Here is a 17295-nt window from a genome sequence, read left to right on the forward strand (position 1 = left end):
GGTGGACGTGTCAAACAATGTCTTGGTATGGATTCTGACTTATCGTGTCTTGGGGGTGGTGCCGTCTCGAGATTCCCAAGACGTGTCAAGCAGTGGCTTAGTATGGATTCTGACATGGCGTGTGACACCGGGTGTGGCATGTCTTGGACCCAAAATAGGCCCTATCACTTCTCCCCCACCCCCACCCCCCAACCTCGACATGGCGTGCCATGGGGTCTTGAAAGGGCCGGGAGGGGTGCCGGGGTCAGAGTGGTGTGACCGCATCAGTTGCTCGTGAATGGGATCTAGGATGACGAGTTGCAAGTCGTGGATCGCGATGGAGCGAGTCGCAAGTCGTAAGTCGGGGATCGTCATGGAGTGACTCGGACAACGGACGCCAACGAGGTGTGGCCCAAAAGTTGGATCGATCGAGATGCGACTCAAGCATTAGATTGGCCTCAAGGCGTGGCTCGCGCGTTGGGTCGGCCGAGATGTGACTCAGGCATTAGATTGGTCACGAGGCATGACTCGGGCGTTGGATCGGTCGAGATGCAACTCGGGCATTAGATTGGCCGCGAGGCGTGGCTCGGACATTGGATCGGCCGAGATGCGACTCGGGAATTAGATTGGTCGCGAGGCGTGGCTCAAGCGTTGGATTGACCAAGATGTGACTCGGGCATTAGATTGGCCGCGAGACGTGGCTCGAACGTTGGGTCAGCCGAGATGCGACTCGGGCATTAGATTGGCCACGAGGAGTGGCTCGGTCTAAAGGTTGGCCCTGTGGGCCGAGTGACTGAGTCTGGGCTCAGGTTTTGATGTCGGCGGGTCACAAGTCTGGAGCGATCTGGAGCGACCCGGGTAGGAGTTGGGCCGACGAGCCATAAGTCGAGAACCGATCTGGAGTGGCTCGGGCAAGAGTTGTGCCAGCGGGTCGCAAGTCGGGAGCCGATCTAGAATGACCCAGGCAGGAGTTGGGCCAACGAGCCGCAAGTCGAGAACCGATCTGGAGCGGCTCGGGCAAGAGCTGTGCCAACGAGTCGCAAGTCAAAAGTCGATCTAAAGCGACTCGGGCAGGAGTTGGGCCGGCGAGCCGCCAGCTCCCGTTTCCAACTTGATCTACCAAATTCCTAGCCACGATTTCGAAGGACACATCTGTACTTGCATAATCCTATTTCGTCTGTGCTAACACTTGTAGGAATTTACACTAAACAGTGGCAAACACTGAGAAGGCACAAATTTACTGTTATTTACCGTCATTTATCGACAGCCTCCGGTGACGTTTTGAACAAGTCGCTGTTCATCATGGGGGAGATGGGGGTGAACGACTACAATTCTGTGTTGGTCCACGACAAACCCATCGAGTCCGCACGGGCCCTCGTCGCCCCTGTTGCGCGCGCGATCGGTGCGGCCATCGACGTAAGCCAGCTGCAACCTCGCCCTGCCGTCGATTTGATTCCCATTGTCGACTCCTCCATCACTGACCAACTCATGTTGACTGATCTCCAGGCGCTGGTTCGGGCCGGGGCGAAGACCGTATTCGTTTCCGGCATCTTCCCAATGGGGTGCATCGCTCTGTTCCTCACCGAGACTCAGAACGCCGCGCCGAACGATCCAGAAACGGGTTGCCTCAAGTGGCTAAACGAGTTCTCGCAGCACCACAACCTACTGCTGCGGCGCGAGCTCCGTCGACTTCGGCGAGCCCACCCACACTCCACCATCATCTACGATGACATTTACCGAGCTCTGATGGCCATCTACATGTCTCCAAGCCACTTCGGTGAACCCCAAACTGCCGCTGCCTCTCGTGACTACGAGTTCATCTCATCATGGCTTAGCGAATGAAATGTGGGTGCAGGGATGACGTCGACTCTGGTGGCGTGCTGTGGAGGCGAGAGACCCTACTACTACAATTCCTCCGTGAGGTGCAGCGATCCATGGAGCTACGTTCGTTGGGATGGGGGGCACCTCACGGAGGCAGCCTACCAAATCATTGCCCATGTCGTCTTGGACGGATCATAAGCTGAGGTCAGACTTGAAGTAGTCCATCTTATGGTTATTCCGCGGATCGTAGGCCTTTGGTTTGAGGGTGTGACATTATTCTTCTTAAAAATGTTGATGAATAGTAGTAAGTCATACAAAATATGGCATCCGAAATGATCATATTCACACTGTAAAAGATGAACTAAGTAGATAAGTATAGTGACCCATAGAGCATAATGTGTATGTGTTATAAGACAAGGGAGATGAATGGTATTGCTCGATTAAAATGATACATGTGGCATTCATCTCCGATCTTGTCGGTCTCCATGAGAGAACTATAGAAAGAGGAATGTTATTGGAGACTACCACATGATGGGATTCTTATCCATGGATATTAAGCTAAAGCTTGAAATATTAGATTTTGAAGATCACACTAGATCGACATAATTCAACATATATTTAATTATAAAATAATATTAAGTAAATTGAAGCGTAAAGGAGGTGACAACAAAATGACATAATTCTGTATTACTTTTATTGGGGAGGGAGAAGAAACTTGAAACCAAAAGAAATTAAGAGATCAATAAGTAAATAACATATCAAAATATATAACGTAGTTTAATAATTTCTTATCTATGGAGAAAGTCAAATTCTTTACTATTATATGTACTTAAGCACAAAGGGTCTTCTTGTATATTTATCCATATAAACCGAAAGAACTCTTCTCTTAATCTTTTCTAGATTTATAGGATAGAAACTCTTTAGAGCATCCAAAGAAAATATTTATCAATCCTAATAATTATGGAGGAAAAAATTAAGAATAAAATGAAAAATATAATGATACCCAAAGGTAATATTTCTAATGAAAGTCACTTTATCATAACCATATATATATATATATATATATATATATATATATATATATATATATGAAAGGTTGGTTAAATTGGCTTATAATGATAGAGTACTATAGTACAATTGGGGTCTAGATTTAAGCATTTTGATCTAGTGATTGAGCCCATAACATTAATTGATCAATTATATCCTATCAACTCAAATCATCACAAATGATTTATATGGATAGGGTAAATTTACTATTATCAGCTAAATCATTTATATTATTATAGATGATAACATTCATATTTATGACATATGGGATGTACATATCCATGACATCATATTTCTTATGAATAAATTCAATGTGATAAGAGCAAAATCATTCAGGTAATTTTCTTCTCAATTAAAAATTTATAATGTGAACCTCCATAAAATATATTAACAAAAATATTCCTTATAGACCCTTAAGTATCGCATCTAAAATATAAAAAAGATAAGGATGAATTCCCCAAAAAATAATCTATCATATTTGAAATTTCCTATAGATCATCCCTGCTTTAAAGAATTTTAAAATAATATATATATATATATTTTAAATGATCATTTACCCTTTGTTAATTGTCCTATTAGTCCAACCCAACCCATTATAGTGGAGTGAGGTGAGCAACCCTCAAAATAAGAGAAGAGTCTAATAAAATAATTTTTTAATAGGACCAAGTATTATTTTTAAAATAATTTCAAAGTAATAATACTGTTCTGCAAAAAAATAATAATAATAATTTTTTAAGAATTCTCTCAAAAGGTAAACATCCTATAACAATATAAAAAAGTGATCGTGGGATTCAGTGTAACAACCCCTGCGATTTAATCATCGATCCGTTATGATGATTGAGAGACAGACCATGTGTTTTGGCATCACAGGTTGCAGTGCTGCCTGTGTAATAATTGCAAGGCAGACTCATAATTAAGCTACTGTAGGCCTCCTAATTATTTGGGCACCGGTACGCGTTGCCCTCCCACCAATCCATCCATCCATGGCATCATCGTCCTTCCCCCTCCATCTCATCCTCCTCGCCATCAATCTCCTCCTGCTGCCGAGCGTCGTCACCCCATCCACTGCCCGCTACTCCGCCATCTTTAGCTTCGGCGACTCGCTCGCCGACACCGGAAACTTGGCCTTCTTCTCCGGCGGCAAGGATCAGGCTAACCGGCCTCCCTACGGCGAGACCTACTTCCATCGACCTAACGGCCGCTATTCCGATGGCCGAATCATACTAGACTTCATCGGTATGCATATTGCCCTCTCTCTCTCTCTCTCTCCCTCTCATCTCTCTTTCCTCTTTCTGCTCCATATAAAACACTAGGATTGAGAAGCAGAACTTATAGCTAACATATGGTGGGCATACCTGGTGTTGTAGCACAAACCACGGGGCTGCCTCTGGTGCGGCCATATCCTGCAGGGCGCGGCAGCGAGGGATTCGTCTACGGGGCCAACTTTGCCGTGGCAGGAGCCTGCGCGCTCAGCAACGCCTTCTACGAGGCCGAGGGATTCAACGTCACATGGGAGGATTACTCCTTAGGCACGCAGCTCAAGTGGTTCGAGCAACTGCTGTCGTCTCCCTCTGTTCTTGGTATGTGCTCTTTCCCCTACCTCTGTCCCGTATGCTCGTTTGTTGAATTTCCAGCTCCCGATTCGAACTCGATATACCAAAGTCGCAGCCACGATTTGGAAGAAGGACACAGAAGCGAATCGATTAAGTAACATCTGTGTCTGGGTAATCCTAGTTCGTGGCGGTGCTAACACTCGTCGGAGTTTCCACTCGACCGGTGGCAAACACCGACGACTTCATTTTTTATTGATCATTAATTTAATTCAAACTTTAATGGATCTTATACAAAGTTATTGTGCCACGTCATATTAAGTATCTTTTTGAGCGTTAATAAATCGGTGCCTCTTTGTCTCTGTAATCCATTTGTGGCGAGAGCCCCGAATGACGCTCTGAGCAAGTCGCTGTTCATCATGGGGGAGATAGGGGCGAACGACTACAGTTCTGTTTTGGTCGGCGACAACCCCATGGAGTCCGCACAAGCCCTCGTCGCCCCTGTCGCGCGCGCAATCGGTGCGGCCATCGACGTAAGCCGGCTTCAACCTCGCCCTGCCGGTGATTTGCTTCCGCACGGTCGACTCCTCCGTCGCTGACAAACTCACGTTGACTGATCTCCAGGCGCTGGTTCGGACCGGGGCGAAGACGGTGTTGGTTTCCGGGGTCTTCCCACTGGGGTGCGTCCCTCTGTTCCTCACCAGGTTCCGGACTCGGAACGCCGAGGCGTACGATCCAGCGACAGGTTGCCTCAAGTGGCTGAACGAGTTATCGCAGCATCACAACCTGCTGCTGCAGCGCGAGCTTCGTCGACTTCGGCGAGCCCACCCACACTCCACCATCATCTACGCTGACATTTATGGAGCTATGATGGCCATCTACACATCTCCAAGCCAATTCGGTGAGCTACTGCGTCTTGTCTTGTCTCGTGACGACGGATACATGCCATTGCCTAGCGAATGAAACGGTTGCAGGGATGAGGTCGACTCTGGAGGCCTGCTGTGGGGGCGAGGGGCCCTACGACTACAATTCCTCCGTGACCTGCGGTGATCCGACGTCGACGTTGTGCAGCGATCCATGGAGCTACGTTTCTTGGGACGGGCGGCACCTCACCGAGGCAGCCTACCAAATTATTGCCAATGGCATAGCGGGTATAGTGGCCGGACCAAACACACAAGTCTCCCACTACGCAAACGTTGATCAAATGTAAGCAGTATAGATTTAAAGAAACCAAGTAGATCAAATTAAATGATGAAATATAGAATAGTTTTTGGTGAAATAATTTCCAATATGCGAGGGGAAATAGATAGTTTCCAAAGACGATTCCAATTATTCCAACTTCGATCAAGAAGAGATGAATCTTGCTCAATCAAATAGTAAGTATACTTATTTATAGCCTGACCCAGGATTTGTCGTACTGATACGGGCGGTATGTATCGATCCAACAGATTATCGGTACGCGGACCGTCTGTTACCGGTACCATACCGGTATCGAGCCCAGGTCAAAATACCGGTACGGTACGATATTGCGAACCTTGGCCTGACCCATACATCATCACAAGACAAATGATCAACTTCTATAAAATCAGTAGATTGAATCAATGAGAGACCACAATAACACCAAACTTACTACTAAACATTAGTATCTCACAAAAGCCATATAGGATAATCAACAATCACAAAGGCGCTGTTCCAAGCAACCTAAAAAAAAAATGACAATAAGACCCATGATTTGCCAACATCAATGAGTTATATGATCATAGATCAGACAGTACAAAACCTTTGAGAAGATATTGCTGACGAGAATGTCAAGTAAGAATTTTACTAATTATGAGAACTTAATCATCCAATTAGTATCCACTAGTATCATACACTAACACATTCTTCTTATTGTTTCCTTTTCATAGTTACGTTTCTGGAACCACATGATAGTTATAGAAGAAAAACTGAAACAAGTGAAATGAAACCTAAAAATCGATGCTACACAAGTATGGGTTCTTTGTCCAATAATAGAAGCAATCATCTTTGGGGCTGGTCCGCAGCAGGATTGCTTGTAGTTGATAATGTCTGCATCCTGCGAACATGTACCCCATTATCAACAGGTGTGGGAGCCCCCCACCTTCCTTCGGACTTTGATGGCTCTATTACTTTTACTGCTCCGTCTGTCAAACCAACTGCAAATTGATTTGGCTCTTGCGGATGGGCCGCAATCACAAGAGGATATGTTGGGTTGCTGAAAAAATGAAAATGAATGTTGATCAGCAGGTGAATCCACAATTCTAACGATACTCTGACTAAAACTGCAAACATAGCAATGTTTGCAGAATGGTCATTGTAAATTAACAAATGTAAGCAGCTATCACTAGATAACTTCATTCGAGAAACTGATAAAATTCCACTGTTACATAGGATCACGATACTACAAAGAAACACAGTTTACCTGCTTGCAGCAGCAGGTGACGTGTATGCGGACGGGGCAATTCGGCATCTTAATCTCAAGTTGTCAGCATCGAAGACACCAATATTACCATCACAAAAGGAAGCATAAACAAGTTCGCTGAAACACGAATATGATGCATACGATATAGGAGCAGACAAGGCATCTTGAGGAACCCACTGCAAAGAAGAAAGCATCCAATATGAGTGACATCCAAAATATATCATGATGAAACAATTCTCCGAACAATAGACACCTGATGGATACGCTCAATTTTCAAGGTGTCATATATAGCTAGCTGTGTTTCGTGGACAACTAACAAGCGGCTTTGATCAGAATTAAACTGGACTCGGGTGTCACCAACTGACTTCGTCCCTTCAGGCAGTTGAATAGCTACAGATTTCTTCTTCTCCCAAGTCTCAGTACTCCATATGCAGAGCTGAAACATAAATATCAAATTTCCAATCCAACAGCAGAACTAGAAATTGCAAATAAAAATCAATTATGACAGACTATCTAGACGTCCTCTGCAATGACAAGGAACATCCAATTCCTACAGCTCAAAGTTTTAAGCAAAAAATAGCAAATTGAAATTACAATAAAACATGTTCCATGATTCATAACATAAAAGTGTAACCTAAAAGGTCCTTTCTTTCCATGCAATGACCAAAGCTCCAGAAAACCATAAAGCAAAAATTTCTGCCTTCCATCTGCTAAATATGATCTAGTTGTTTTATCTGCTTGGGGCATATCTTTATCGTATATTACCATAAATACGTTTGTTTCTGCAAATATTGCAACCAAAAACAAACAGGACATGAACCATAACCCTAGTAGAAAATAGAAGGAACTATCCAAGACATTCTATACTTCAAGCAACTTGAGGTATTCTCAAACCTGACAATTTCTGTGTGTATGCATAGCAAATCCCCTATTTTAAGCACTATAGATGCCCATAAACACACCTACACACATTTATCTTCACAGAAGAATATGCTTTTTGTATTATGCTAAAGAACATACTCTAACTATGGAATTACATATTCATATAATTATTCTAGTTATAACATGCAGGAAAAACTGAAGTTGATAGATGACTATGATTTGAGTATTTAGAACAGAACATAAACCAATGACCAATTTTCTTACTGACCTGTGCATCAGCACCAGAAGATACAAGTATATTAAGATTGTTGGAAAATGCCAGCCCACTTATGCGCTTCTGGTGACCTTTCAATTTTGTTTGGACCTGACAAATACACAAAGTTAGCATAAGCTAATCGAAAGAAGAAGCTCAATTCAGAAGTTATTACCTCATCCACCTTAACATTGTATATGTGGATGGTTGAATCTTCCATTCCAATTGCTATAATGTTGTTGTCCTGTGGGTGGAATGCTAAGAATGTCGAAGCAGGTGGGGGTGGCATGAAAGTTGTCATTACCTACAAGAATATGTAGGCATATACCTTAGATATACTTGGTGCTAACAACCACAGCTTTGGATTAGACATTGACACCTTACCTTGAATGTCATCATGTTAAATAAGGAAACCTTCCCACCACATGCAGACATTACATACGAGTCATTCTTTGAGAGCGCAATACAAGGAACTGCCTCTTCTGGACTTGTATCCGATACATCATTGGTCATAAGAAGACCACTGTTTGGTTGCCAATGCTGCGGTACAACACTGGCCGTGGCCTTTTAACAGCAGACGAACTTAAGTACTTCCATGTAAGTAATCCAAAAATCCATAAAAGGTATAAATGCAAAAAACAACTACCTTGCCACTTGGATTCTGCTCATTGCGACTCCATTTCCACACCCTCTGAATAGCATTGGACCCCAGAGCTAATAAGCCAACACCAGAATTTGTATAAAGAAGCCTTGTGACCTGTAATTGCAATTAACAATTGTTAAAGCTTTGAGTTTCAAAAGTACAACTGTACCAGCATTAAAAAAACAAACAAGCTGAATGTGGTACCCACCTTGCTGGCAGAATCAGTCTCTGGCATGGTAGCAACTCGGCATTGTTGTGGATTAAAAACTTCGGCCAACTCCCATGACTTCATCTTATCTGGCAATTCTTCTGATATTCTTGGCTTATCTACATTTCTAGGAGTTATATCACCTCCATTCTGCAATAAAATTCACTAAAGTCATAGGAACAGGCTCAACTGAAAGACCGATTGCATATCTAGGCAACATGTACATGCAATGGGAGTAACATATATTCCAATAGTCTAAAGACTTGTCCTTGGAGAGGAAACCAATAAGAGCATGCTGACTATAAAGCTAAGCCCTTAAAAGATAGTAGATGGGTTTTCCTTATTTGTCCTTGGAAAGGAACCAACAGGAGCTTGCTGACTATAAAGCTAAGCCCTTAAAAGATGTACGGGTTGTCCTTAGTTGCAATAGATATAAATGCATATACAAATAATTACTATAATAGATATATTAAGAAATCTGTATGTGCCTGTGGTTATTCTGTGACCAGTACATGCATAATACATATATATACATATAATTATATATAGACTTAGCAAATAAAAATTGGTGTCCAAATATTTCCAAAGCTAAATTGTCAAATAACATCACAATGGGGCAAACATATCCAAGGAAATGATAAGAAGCACAAGAATTTTCTTTTAACACTGAACATACAAGAACAGTAGATGGTTTCGCAGGAGAATTTCTGTCCAATGATTCAACATTACTGATGTTTGGTGAGATGCTTGCCACCACAGGAGAATTTGAGACCTGATAAAAATAATTATTCGTTAGAACCAACAAATATATCTCATTTTGGAAAAAGAATATCTCACCCTGATAGGAGTAGCTTCATGTTGAGCTCTAAATGGTTCAAAAGAGCGATTTCCAAAGGCTCGTAGTGCCGCAAGGCCATCTGCATTAGCTAATATTTTAAAGCCATTATCTACTGTTGCAACAGCAAGAAGATTTCCTTTCTTGTTGAATCTCAAATGTGGACGACTCTGAAATAATTGGTACGGCCATGTCAAAGAGTAGAATAACGTAATATCAGTTCATGTAGCACTACATACAAAACACTTACAGGAAGTCCACCATCAGCGTCAGTACTTGCCAGCATGTTAATGCTGTCAACACTCCAAAATTTTATTTGGTTATCTTCACCAGCAGCCAAAAAATGATTCTGGGAAGTGTCAAACTGAACAACAACCGTGGACTTCTTCCGGAACCCAGAATATTGCCTCTTTATGGATCCCTCACTTTCATTCCACTCAACAAGAATACAGTCCCCATCTTTGCTAGTCCCACATGAGAAGAGTCTGCATTTCAAGAAAATAGATAGTTCATGGACAAGCCAACCAAAGTTTGAAGGAATGTAGCATCAAATAGAATAAATTAATGATATTACACATCTTACCGACTTCCATCGGCACTGTAAACCATTGTGGTAAACAAGTGCCCAGGGGTATTAAAGTCAACCATAGATCCCACGTTGTCATACAGCCAAGCCTTTATTTTTCCATCAACGGAAGTTGAGAAGATAAACTATGAAGCAGAACAGAAGATGTTATTACAACGCATTGAACTAGAGAAAACAATAGGTATAGTTTAGGTGAATGGCATGTCAGTTCAAGAGTTGACACAACATATGTTTGTTATTCAATGCCAACTAATGTAAAAAAGTTCCATAATACATAAAGTTGCTAAGGAAACAACAATATCGGTGGAACAAACTATATGGCTTTAGAGAAATAGCTGCCAGGTAAAAACAAGCAATCAACAAAGTACCTGAATATTCTCCTTGCGGTGGGGGCATATAGAATAGACAGGTGCTTCATGTCCTTCGAAGACATAAAGCCTTTGACCACTTAGATCCCATACCTGCAGTTTTTTCAAAAATATCCATAAAAGAAGGTGAAAATATGAGAATTTAAACAAAAGACAGGATTTGACAGTTAACACCTTTATTAGCTTATCATCTCCACAAGTGACCACACACAGTCGTTCATCTCGTTGAGAGAATGCAATATCATTGACTCCACCAACATGAGCATCAATCTGATAAGAAAAAAAGAAATCTCACTTATATTCCACTGAGACATATAAATCAAACTGTTCCAACCCACCTCTAAAAGTTGGCGGAGATCAAATTGGCGGAGTTCAAATAGACGGAGATCATTTGGTGCTTGATATTCATGTATATGAATCAAGTGCTTCGAGAATGCAACCCCTGTGAACACAACTCAAATTTAGACAACTGTAATAGGAGCAAATTAAATAGTAAATTTACTTGATCGTATCCAAGAGGAAGATACCTATTAAACTTCCATCTGGACTCCAAATAACTCGAGTGACAGATATAGAAGAGTCTTTGACAATGGCACTCTGTAAAATGCATAACACACCTCAAGCAATGAAATTTTGACATATTTCAGAGAGAAAAACTAGTCCTGATATCATATTTGCCTATTACTAATTCAGACAATAGAAGATGAACAGTATGCATATCAAGATATTACTAATCTAGAAAAATGGATACTTGACAAGAACATATGGGCTACTTAAACAAGCAGAGGCAATACAATCAGAAAAACAGAATGTTGCACATAGATAGACCACTAAATTGGTTAAGGAACTGGCATGGACCACATTAGAATATAGACAAATTAATGGACACTAGTACACAACCAGTTACTTCTTCCAACCTAGACTGAACTCGTGAATGAACTTGCTTATCAGCCCAAGATCCACATAAATTTTATTCAACATTTTGACCTGGTCATATAAAAAAACATGGAACCTAATCAATTCTAAAATGTTGCAGAAAGGCACTATGTCTGGAAACAACTTGTAAGGAAAAATGTGAAAATGAATAGCAGCTTAGTGGCAAGCTATGTCAGCATTAAACACACATTCTAGACATGGCACCATGCACCATGCACCATGCCCCTAACATGTCACAACAGTGCTGCCCATGCCAACTTCCAACTTCAAGGATAATAATAGTGTGTTTCTAACCATTCTTCTTCATTATTCCTCTTTCCTCCTAATGGACCTTAAATTTCAGTCAACTTACCACAAATGATTTTCTTTTGACATGTTAAACCACATATGATTTTCTCTATCTTATCCCCAACCAATGCTATCTCCAACTTCTAACAACTGCTGGTAACAGCAATCATCAAAGCTGCCTTCACTCTACAAATCTCTCTTAATCCTCATACCAAATATTTGGAAACTAAAGAGCTTGGTTATACTTATAGCTGATTCTCAATATTTGCAGTTAAAACATAAAAAGCATCTTAAGGTTGGAAAAGATGGACATGGATCTTACCTGTTGATCAAGTTGACAGATATTAAAGGGTTAAAGCCCATTGTTTCTAAAATGTTTTCCATTAAGAAAATAAACTAATGATAAAATTGCTTGATGACTACCAATCAGTTCACTTGCAAACATTCTTATTAAAACCTAAGAAGTGGCCATAGAGTCCACTAGTAGTTTCATCAATAGTGTTTCTAAATATAAGAATTTGCGACCCCTAAATGTTTATTTCATTACACAAGTTGGTGCAAGCAGTACAATTATGTAAATGCCAGCATGTAAATAAGTTATAAAAACATAAAACAATAAGAAATAAGTTGGTTGGACACTGATGATAACAAAATCCAAACATTTTGCCTTATAGTTGTTATCAAGGAATTCAATTCTGTCCGCAACGGATGGTATTACCAGTCCAGACATTAACTGGGAGGAGAAGGGGCGTCAACACAGAAATCCAAATGCTGCCACGGTATATGTTGGCAAACTGTGTGTGTGTGTGTGTTATTTTTCCCTCTGTATTTGTTGATGGTTTCAAGGATGTGTATGTGTGTCTCAATCAGATTGGAGCAGCAAACGAAATTATGCCAATCCGCAGCTATAAATGGGAAGTGGAAGAGCATCAAGATTAAGCAATCCTTAATTGCAACATGAGATATAACAACTGATGTGTAAAAATTTTGTGATGCAGAAACTTTGAGTCAATTTTGTGTTAAGCAACCAAATAGTTTGATCTAGTTGTGACCAAAACAAAAATAGTTTCTGTTCTCTGCCCTGCAACTTGAGCTTCGTTGTAGGCAGCAATCTAAAATTAATTTATTAAACACTAGAATGCATCTCCGATGTAACAAATAACATTCTTATCTCTGACATTATTAAGAACACAAAAGGAATGAACCAAGAATAGAGGGAGACAGCAAGGGGAAACAGGAATCAGCAGATACTAAGTTCTCTAACATAAACTATCACACGGAATATATCTCAACGGTAATGGAAGTTGCATTCCAAAAGAAACGAAAAAGTGAATCATTCTCTAGACCTGGAATTGTAGTGAACAAGCAGCCGTATCCCATACTCTAAATGGCTTGGACACCAACTTCTGCTGGATACCAATCTCCCAAAGTGTGATTTCACCAGTGTTGGAGCCCACTAAAGGGGAGGAGGAGAAGATAGAGTATAAAGAGTTAAATTTAGGTTCAATTAGCACCAGAAGAAATTTAGATAGTCATAGTCATACCAAGAAGTGATGTATGATGAAAAGGATGAAAGTCCATGCTAGTCACATTGGATCCCTCTGTCAAGGAGCAGGCTACAACTCTTGGCAGGTCATCCAGCGACCATGTAACTTGTGGGTGAGGTGCAGGATAGCTAACCTGCTAAGGAAGATGCAAAGATAAAACTCAGAAACAAAGTAGTATATGGTATAGATAACATAGGTATAATTTACACATGAATTTTGCTGCATTAAGCTTCAAAAATTACATCAAACCTCGTCAACTGGATGTGCACCAGACCGTAGACGTTTCATCATCTGCTCAGATTCAGCATTTTGGTAGTTTGACATGGCAATAGCATTCGGAGGAGTTCTTGGGCGTTTCAAGATGGGGACTGCTGAAATAAAAGAATAAATTAGAATAAATAAGTTTTCTTCACATTTTTTTACATGGCAGAAAGGAAACCTAGTGGAATAACCTCAACATGCATCTGCAAAGCTCTCACCATATTAACCTTTATATTTAGTCCACTCATATCAAGAGATGGACACATAAACATAATATAGTAAATAAAATGTCCAAGGAATCCAAGACATCCTTAGAACAATTTAACTAATTTAACCATACTCATGCTTTCAGCAATAAAATGATTATATGAATGCTACATTGCATAAATTCATTAATCAACCAGTAGCTATAAAGAATTACAGGACCTCAAGAATCATATAACAAGAGGGGGATGAGTTTAGATCATTCAAAGCATGAAATCTCAAATATGATAGAAAAGCCACTCCAATCCTCCTTTTACATGTTTCTTGAACCTAGTCTCAACTCTGAAAAAAGAGACCCAAAGAGATGAAATACGAACACATAACTGTTACTTCCACAAATAATGAGAAGGCATAATCATTAGCATTTCCAGAAGGTGTTAAAATTTCATCCAACATTATAAACATAAGAAAAAAGAAGAGTTTAACCTTGATTTGGTGGAAGAGGTATTGATGATGGTGCAACAACAGCAGACTGGACAGAGGATGAAGCAGCAGCGTTAGCCATCCAACCAGCTAAAGCACTAGCATTTGCAGCAACCTGGGGTGGAAATGGCTGCATGATAATGAAGATAGTCCTAAAAGTTATGTTCTTCAAGTAAAATTTATTCAACAGGAGACTTGATCTTGGAGCAACATACCCCATGAGCACCAAGTGGTGTATATGTACCAACAGCCTTTGGAACAGCTGCAACAGGAACAGAGACTGGTGAAGCACGAGCTCCATTTGGAGGGGCGCAAGCATGGTCCATGAACAATGTCTTGATGTCAGGATTTGACCTTGGAGTCTTACAGAGTTGATGCTGCCAGTTCAAGCTGCAATACAATGATGCCACAATTTAGCAAGCTACAACACAACAGCCCACAGGGGCCCATCCAACTTATATTTTTATCATTTAAAAATCTCAGTAATCTGAGAGAAAGAGTCCTCAACTAAATAAAAGTGTACTCCATTATAAATATCTACCTTTGATTAATCAGAGTTCGGAGGCGTGAAGCTTTAAGTGTAGGAAAGACAAGTTTTTCTCGAAAGAGAGGATTTGCTTCAATTAACTTCTTGAGCTCTACCAGCATGGTACTTCTAGCAGACTTAGTATCACCATATTTAGACAACTGCTCGTTTTCCCTGTGAATGAGTAAAATGAAAAAAAATGATCAAAAATTTCTGCAGGACAATATTTGAAGTGAATTAGATTCCAGTCAGTGAGTTGATAGTGACATAATTATAACACTCTAATAAGGAGTAGTAGAAAGCATAAATGTGATAAAGTATGACTTGCTGCAGGAAAAGGGACCAGCCACTAATAAGGATAAAAAAACAAAACCTCAGATATAATAAACAAATTTAGCAAACAGAAAGCAACTAAGATTGCTTATTGAGAAACACAAATATTACAAGTCTTCCAGCATAAAAATGTATGCCAGCATGACATACCAATTCAATTCTGGTTTCAGCCAATCGCCAAAGCAAACATTTAAAAAAAGAACCACAATTTTGGCAATTTCAGGTCATGTTTCACTGGTTTCAGCTTCAATTTTATTCGTAAAACTACTGTCAATAAAGTTCTATATCGGACTATTTTCTAACAAAAATTACTGTATTTAAACAATAAAATACTTTTATCAATGAAACTAAGTCAAAATAATAAAATTGCTTACTTTGAAATGTGCAATCAACCTCGTAAATTGATTCCAAGCAAATATGCCAAAAAAAAATCAGTATACTGATTTCTCAAAAGTTTATAGAAAAATCTCTAATTAATAGCTCATACACTCACTTTAATTAAAAAAATGACATTTATTGCACTTGTGAAGTTACAAACAGTGCTAGTAAAACAATCTACAATTTTCAATTTTAGCCCACACTGCTTTTGTGCAATCAGAATACAGAATTTAATGAGTCAATTAATGATTTAATCTACAAAATTTTGGAAGCTACCAAAGCTATCATGACTTTTAGTATCAAAAGGTACCTTTTCAACAGTACTCAGCAAAAACTTTTTGTTCTTTGCCTTTTCTTATTCTGGCATTTAAATGATCCCTTTCTCAGAAAACACAATAATTCATAAAAGGGAAACGAGCAATTGTCTGAACCTGATTAAACCAAAATCATGGACATATTATAAAGAAAGATAAATCACCTAAAGTTTTCAAGGGTGAGAAGCTGAGTAATTTCTTTATACAAATCCTCATTAAACGTTGAGAAAACCTTGAGATCCTTTATGAGTGTTTCAACTGCCTTTGCCCTGTCATGCCTGAGCATAGTACAATCACAAGACTTCAGATGGGGACAAGAAGCAATATTCTCTGTAAGTATAAAATATAGAATATATACACAGAATAACCGAAAATAGCCGAATCAAAAGACGGATAGGAAAGAATAACCAAAGACGAACGAACCTGTCAAGCGCCTCTAGATACTTCTGCTTCCTAATCTCGAAGAAAATCTTCATCGAATACCTGTTATCATCAACCTTGGTGTATCCCGAGAGGTACTTCTCCGCTTCTTCCCACTCTCCCGCCTGCACCTTCTCCTCGAAGTATTTCATATTAAAGAAAAACCCCGCTTCCTGCTCAAGCCTGCCATAAAACCGCGCAAAAACGAGAACTCTCAAGCCAAAACCATCCGATACAAAAAAAGAACCGAGCGGCCAAGAATCCAAACGAAACCCGCCCAAAAGACTCACTTGTGCACGGATTCCTTGAACTTCTCCTCATCCAGGAACTGGAGTATCAGGAACACCAGCTCCCGACTCAGCGACGACATATCCGGCGATCAGAGCCGAGACGCCGGCGACGAACGGCGACGAGGATATCGAATTAGAGCCCGAGGCGCGGCCGAGAGGCGGAGCACAACGGATTCGAAGGAGAAGGCGTCGAAATCAAGATGACCGCGCGACAAATCGAAGGCCAAGAAAGAGAGTCTAGGGTTTGGTGACCCGATCGACTTCGGCTCCCCTTTCTTCGATGCGGTTTTGTAGTCCTCTCCCTCCCTCCAACTTTCACCGACTTATCACCGATAAGGAAACGTTCCTATTTAATAAGCAAATTTGCCTATCTGATAAGCGCAGGAGGGGTCGGGCGGATTCAGTTCTCGCGGACGCGAGAGCTCGGAGTTCAAATCGGGTCGATATTCTCCGTAACATCCGCTAACTTCCAAGACGAGAGGCGTTCGCTCGCGCGAGATGCCCTTTTTCTCGCGTGATATCGACGGCTCTCTCAGACTCGTGTCTGTCGGGATTTCGTGAATCCAGTGAGTGGATCGCGGACCGGCTGCTGTGGATAAAAGTGGTAAGTCTTTTGTTTCCTGTACAGCCACGTGGATGATGGAAAGATTTTTGGCCGCATTCTATTGATCGTTAGATGCGTGTCGAGTCTCAGAACTGCGAC

General features: G+C 40.8%; 3 protein-coding genes across 9 annotated transcripts; 2 read left to right on the top strand and 1 right to left on the bottom strand.

Moving 5' to 3' along the window:
- The first annotated feature begins 1290 nt into the window (after positions 1-1290).
- On the top strand, positions 1291-1821 carry LOC103970895 (GDSL esterase/lipase At1g28580-like). Its single transcript, XM_018820402.2, has one exon. The coding sequence runs from the start codon at positions 1291-1293 to the stop codon at positions 1819-1821; it is 531 nt and encodes a 176-aa protein (XP_018675947.2).
- A 1924-nt stretch (positions 1822-3745) lies between these two features.
- On the top strand, positions 3746-5679 carry LOC135627050 (GDSL esterase/lipase At1g28580-like). Its single transcript, XM_065133002.1, has 5 exons — positions 3746-4083; positions 4215-4427; positions 4782-4930; positions 5022-5298; positions 5372-5679. Exons 1-5 carry the CDS (start codon positions 3831-3833, stop codon positions 5605-5607), a joined length of 1128 nt encoding a protein of 375 aa, XP_064989074.1. The 5' UTR covers positions 3746-3830; the 3' UTR covers positions 5608-5679.
- A 515-nt stretch (positions 5680-6194) lies between these two features.
- LOC135586577 (protein TPR1-like) lies at positions 6195-16857 on the bottom strand. Of its 7 annotated transcripts, none has more exons than XM_065134097.1 (25): positions 16593-16857; positions 16306-16485; positions 16047-16160; positions 14873-15031; positions 14547-14721; positions 14335-14446; positions 13633-13751; positions 13381-13519; positions 13183-13292; positions 11140-11209; positions 10951-11054; positions 10787-10882; positions 10613-10705; positions 10242-10369; positions 9909-10143; positions 9661-9828; positions 9500-9595; positions 8824-8973; positions 8619-8729; positions 8357-8536; positions 8148-8276; positions 7988-8083; positions 7091-7273; positions 6838-7013; positions 6195-6630 (listed from the first exon to the last, which is right to left on the bottom strand). In XM_065134097.1, the coding sequence occupies exons 1-25, from the start codon at positions 16670-16672 to the stop codon at positions 6417-6419; spliced, it is 3417 nt and encodes a 1138-aa protein (XP_064990169.1). In that variant the 5' UTR covers positions 16673-16857; the 3' UTR covers positions 6195-6416. The 7 variants fall into 7 exon arrangements, with proteins under 7 accessions (XP_064990169.1, XP_064990168.1, XP_064990167.1 ...); XM_065134096.1 differs by having other exon boundaries at positions 13633-13754; XM_065134095.1 differs by having other exon boundaries at positions 13381-13516; positions 14335-14461.
- Between the last annotated feature and the right edge of the window lie 438 nt (positions 16858-17295).

The sequence above is a fragment of the Musa acuminata genome, chromosome BXJ2-11 (genome assembly GCF_036884655.1).
Source record: "Musa acuminata AAA Group cultivar baxijiao chromosome BXJ2-11, Cavendish_Baxijiao_AAA, whole genome shotgun sequence".
NCBI lineage: Eukaryota > Viridiplantae > Streptophyta > Magnoliopsida > Zingiberales > Musaceae > Musa > Musa acuminata.

Coding starts and splice junctions, on each gene's coding strand:
- LOC103970895 (XM_018820402.2), top strand. CDS start 1,291: ATGGGGGTGAACGACTACAATTCTGTGTTGGTCCACGACAAACCCATC.
- LOC135627050 (XM_065133002.1), top strand. CDS start 3,831: ATGGCATCATCGTCCTTCCCCCTCCATCTCATCCTCCTCGCCATCAAT. Junction 4,084..4,214: donor AATCATACTAGACTTCATCG/GTATGCATATTG, acceptor CTGGTGTTGTAG/CACAAACCACGGGGCTGCCT. Junction 5,299..5,371: donor CACATCTCCAAGCCAATTCG/GTGAGCTACTGC, acceptor AAACGGTTGCAG/GGATGAGGTCGACTCTGGAG.
- LOC135586577 (XM_065134091.1), bottom strand. CDS start 16,672: ATGTCGTCGCTGAGTCGGGAGCTGGTGTTCCTGATACTCCAGTTCCTG. Junction 10,883..10,950: donor ATCTCCGCCAACTTTTAGAG/GTGGGTTGGAAC, acceptor TTTTCTTATCAG/ATTGATGCTCATGTTGGTGG. Junction 7,274..7,987: donor CTTCTGGTGCTGATGCACAG/GTCAGTAAGAAA, acceptor TTTATGTTTCAG/CTCTGCATATGGAGTACTGA.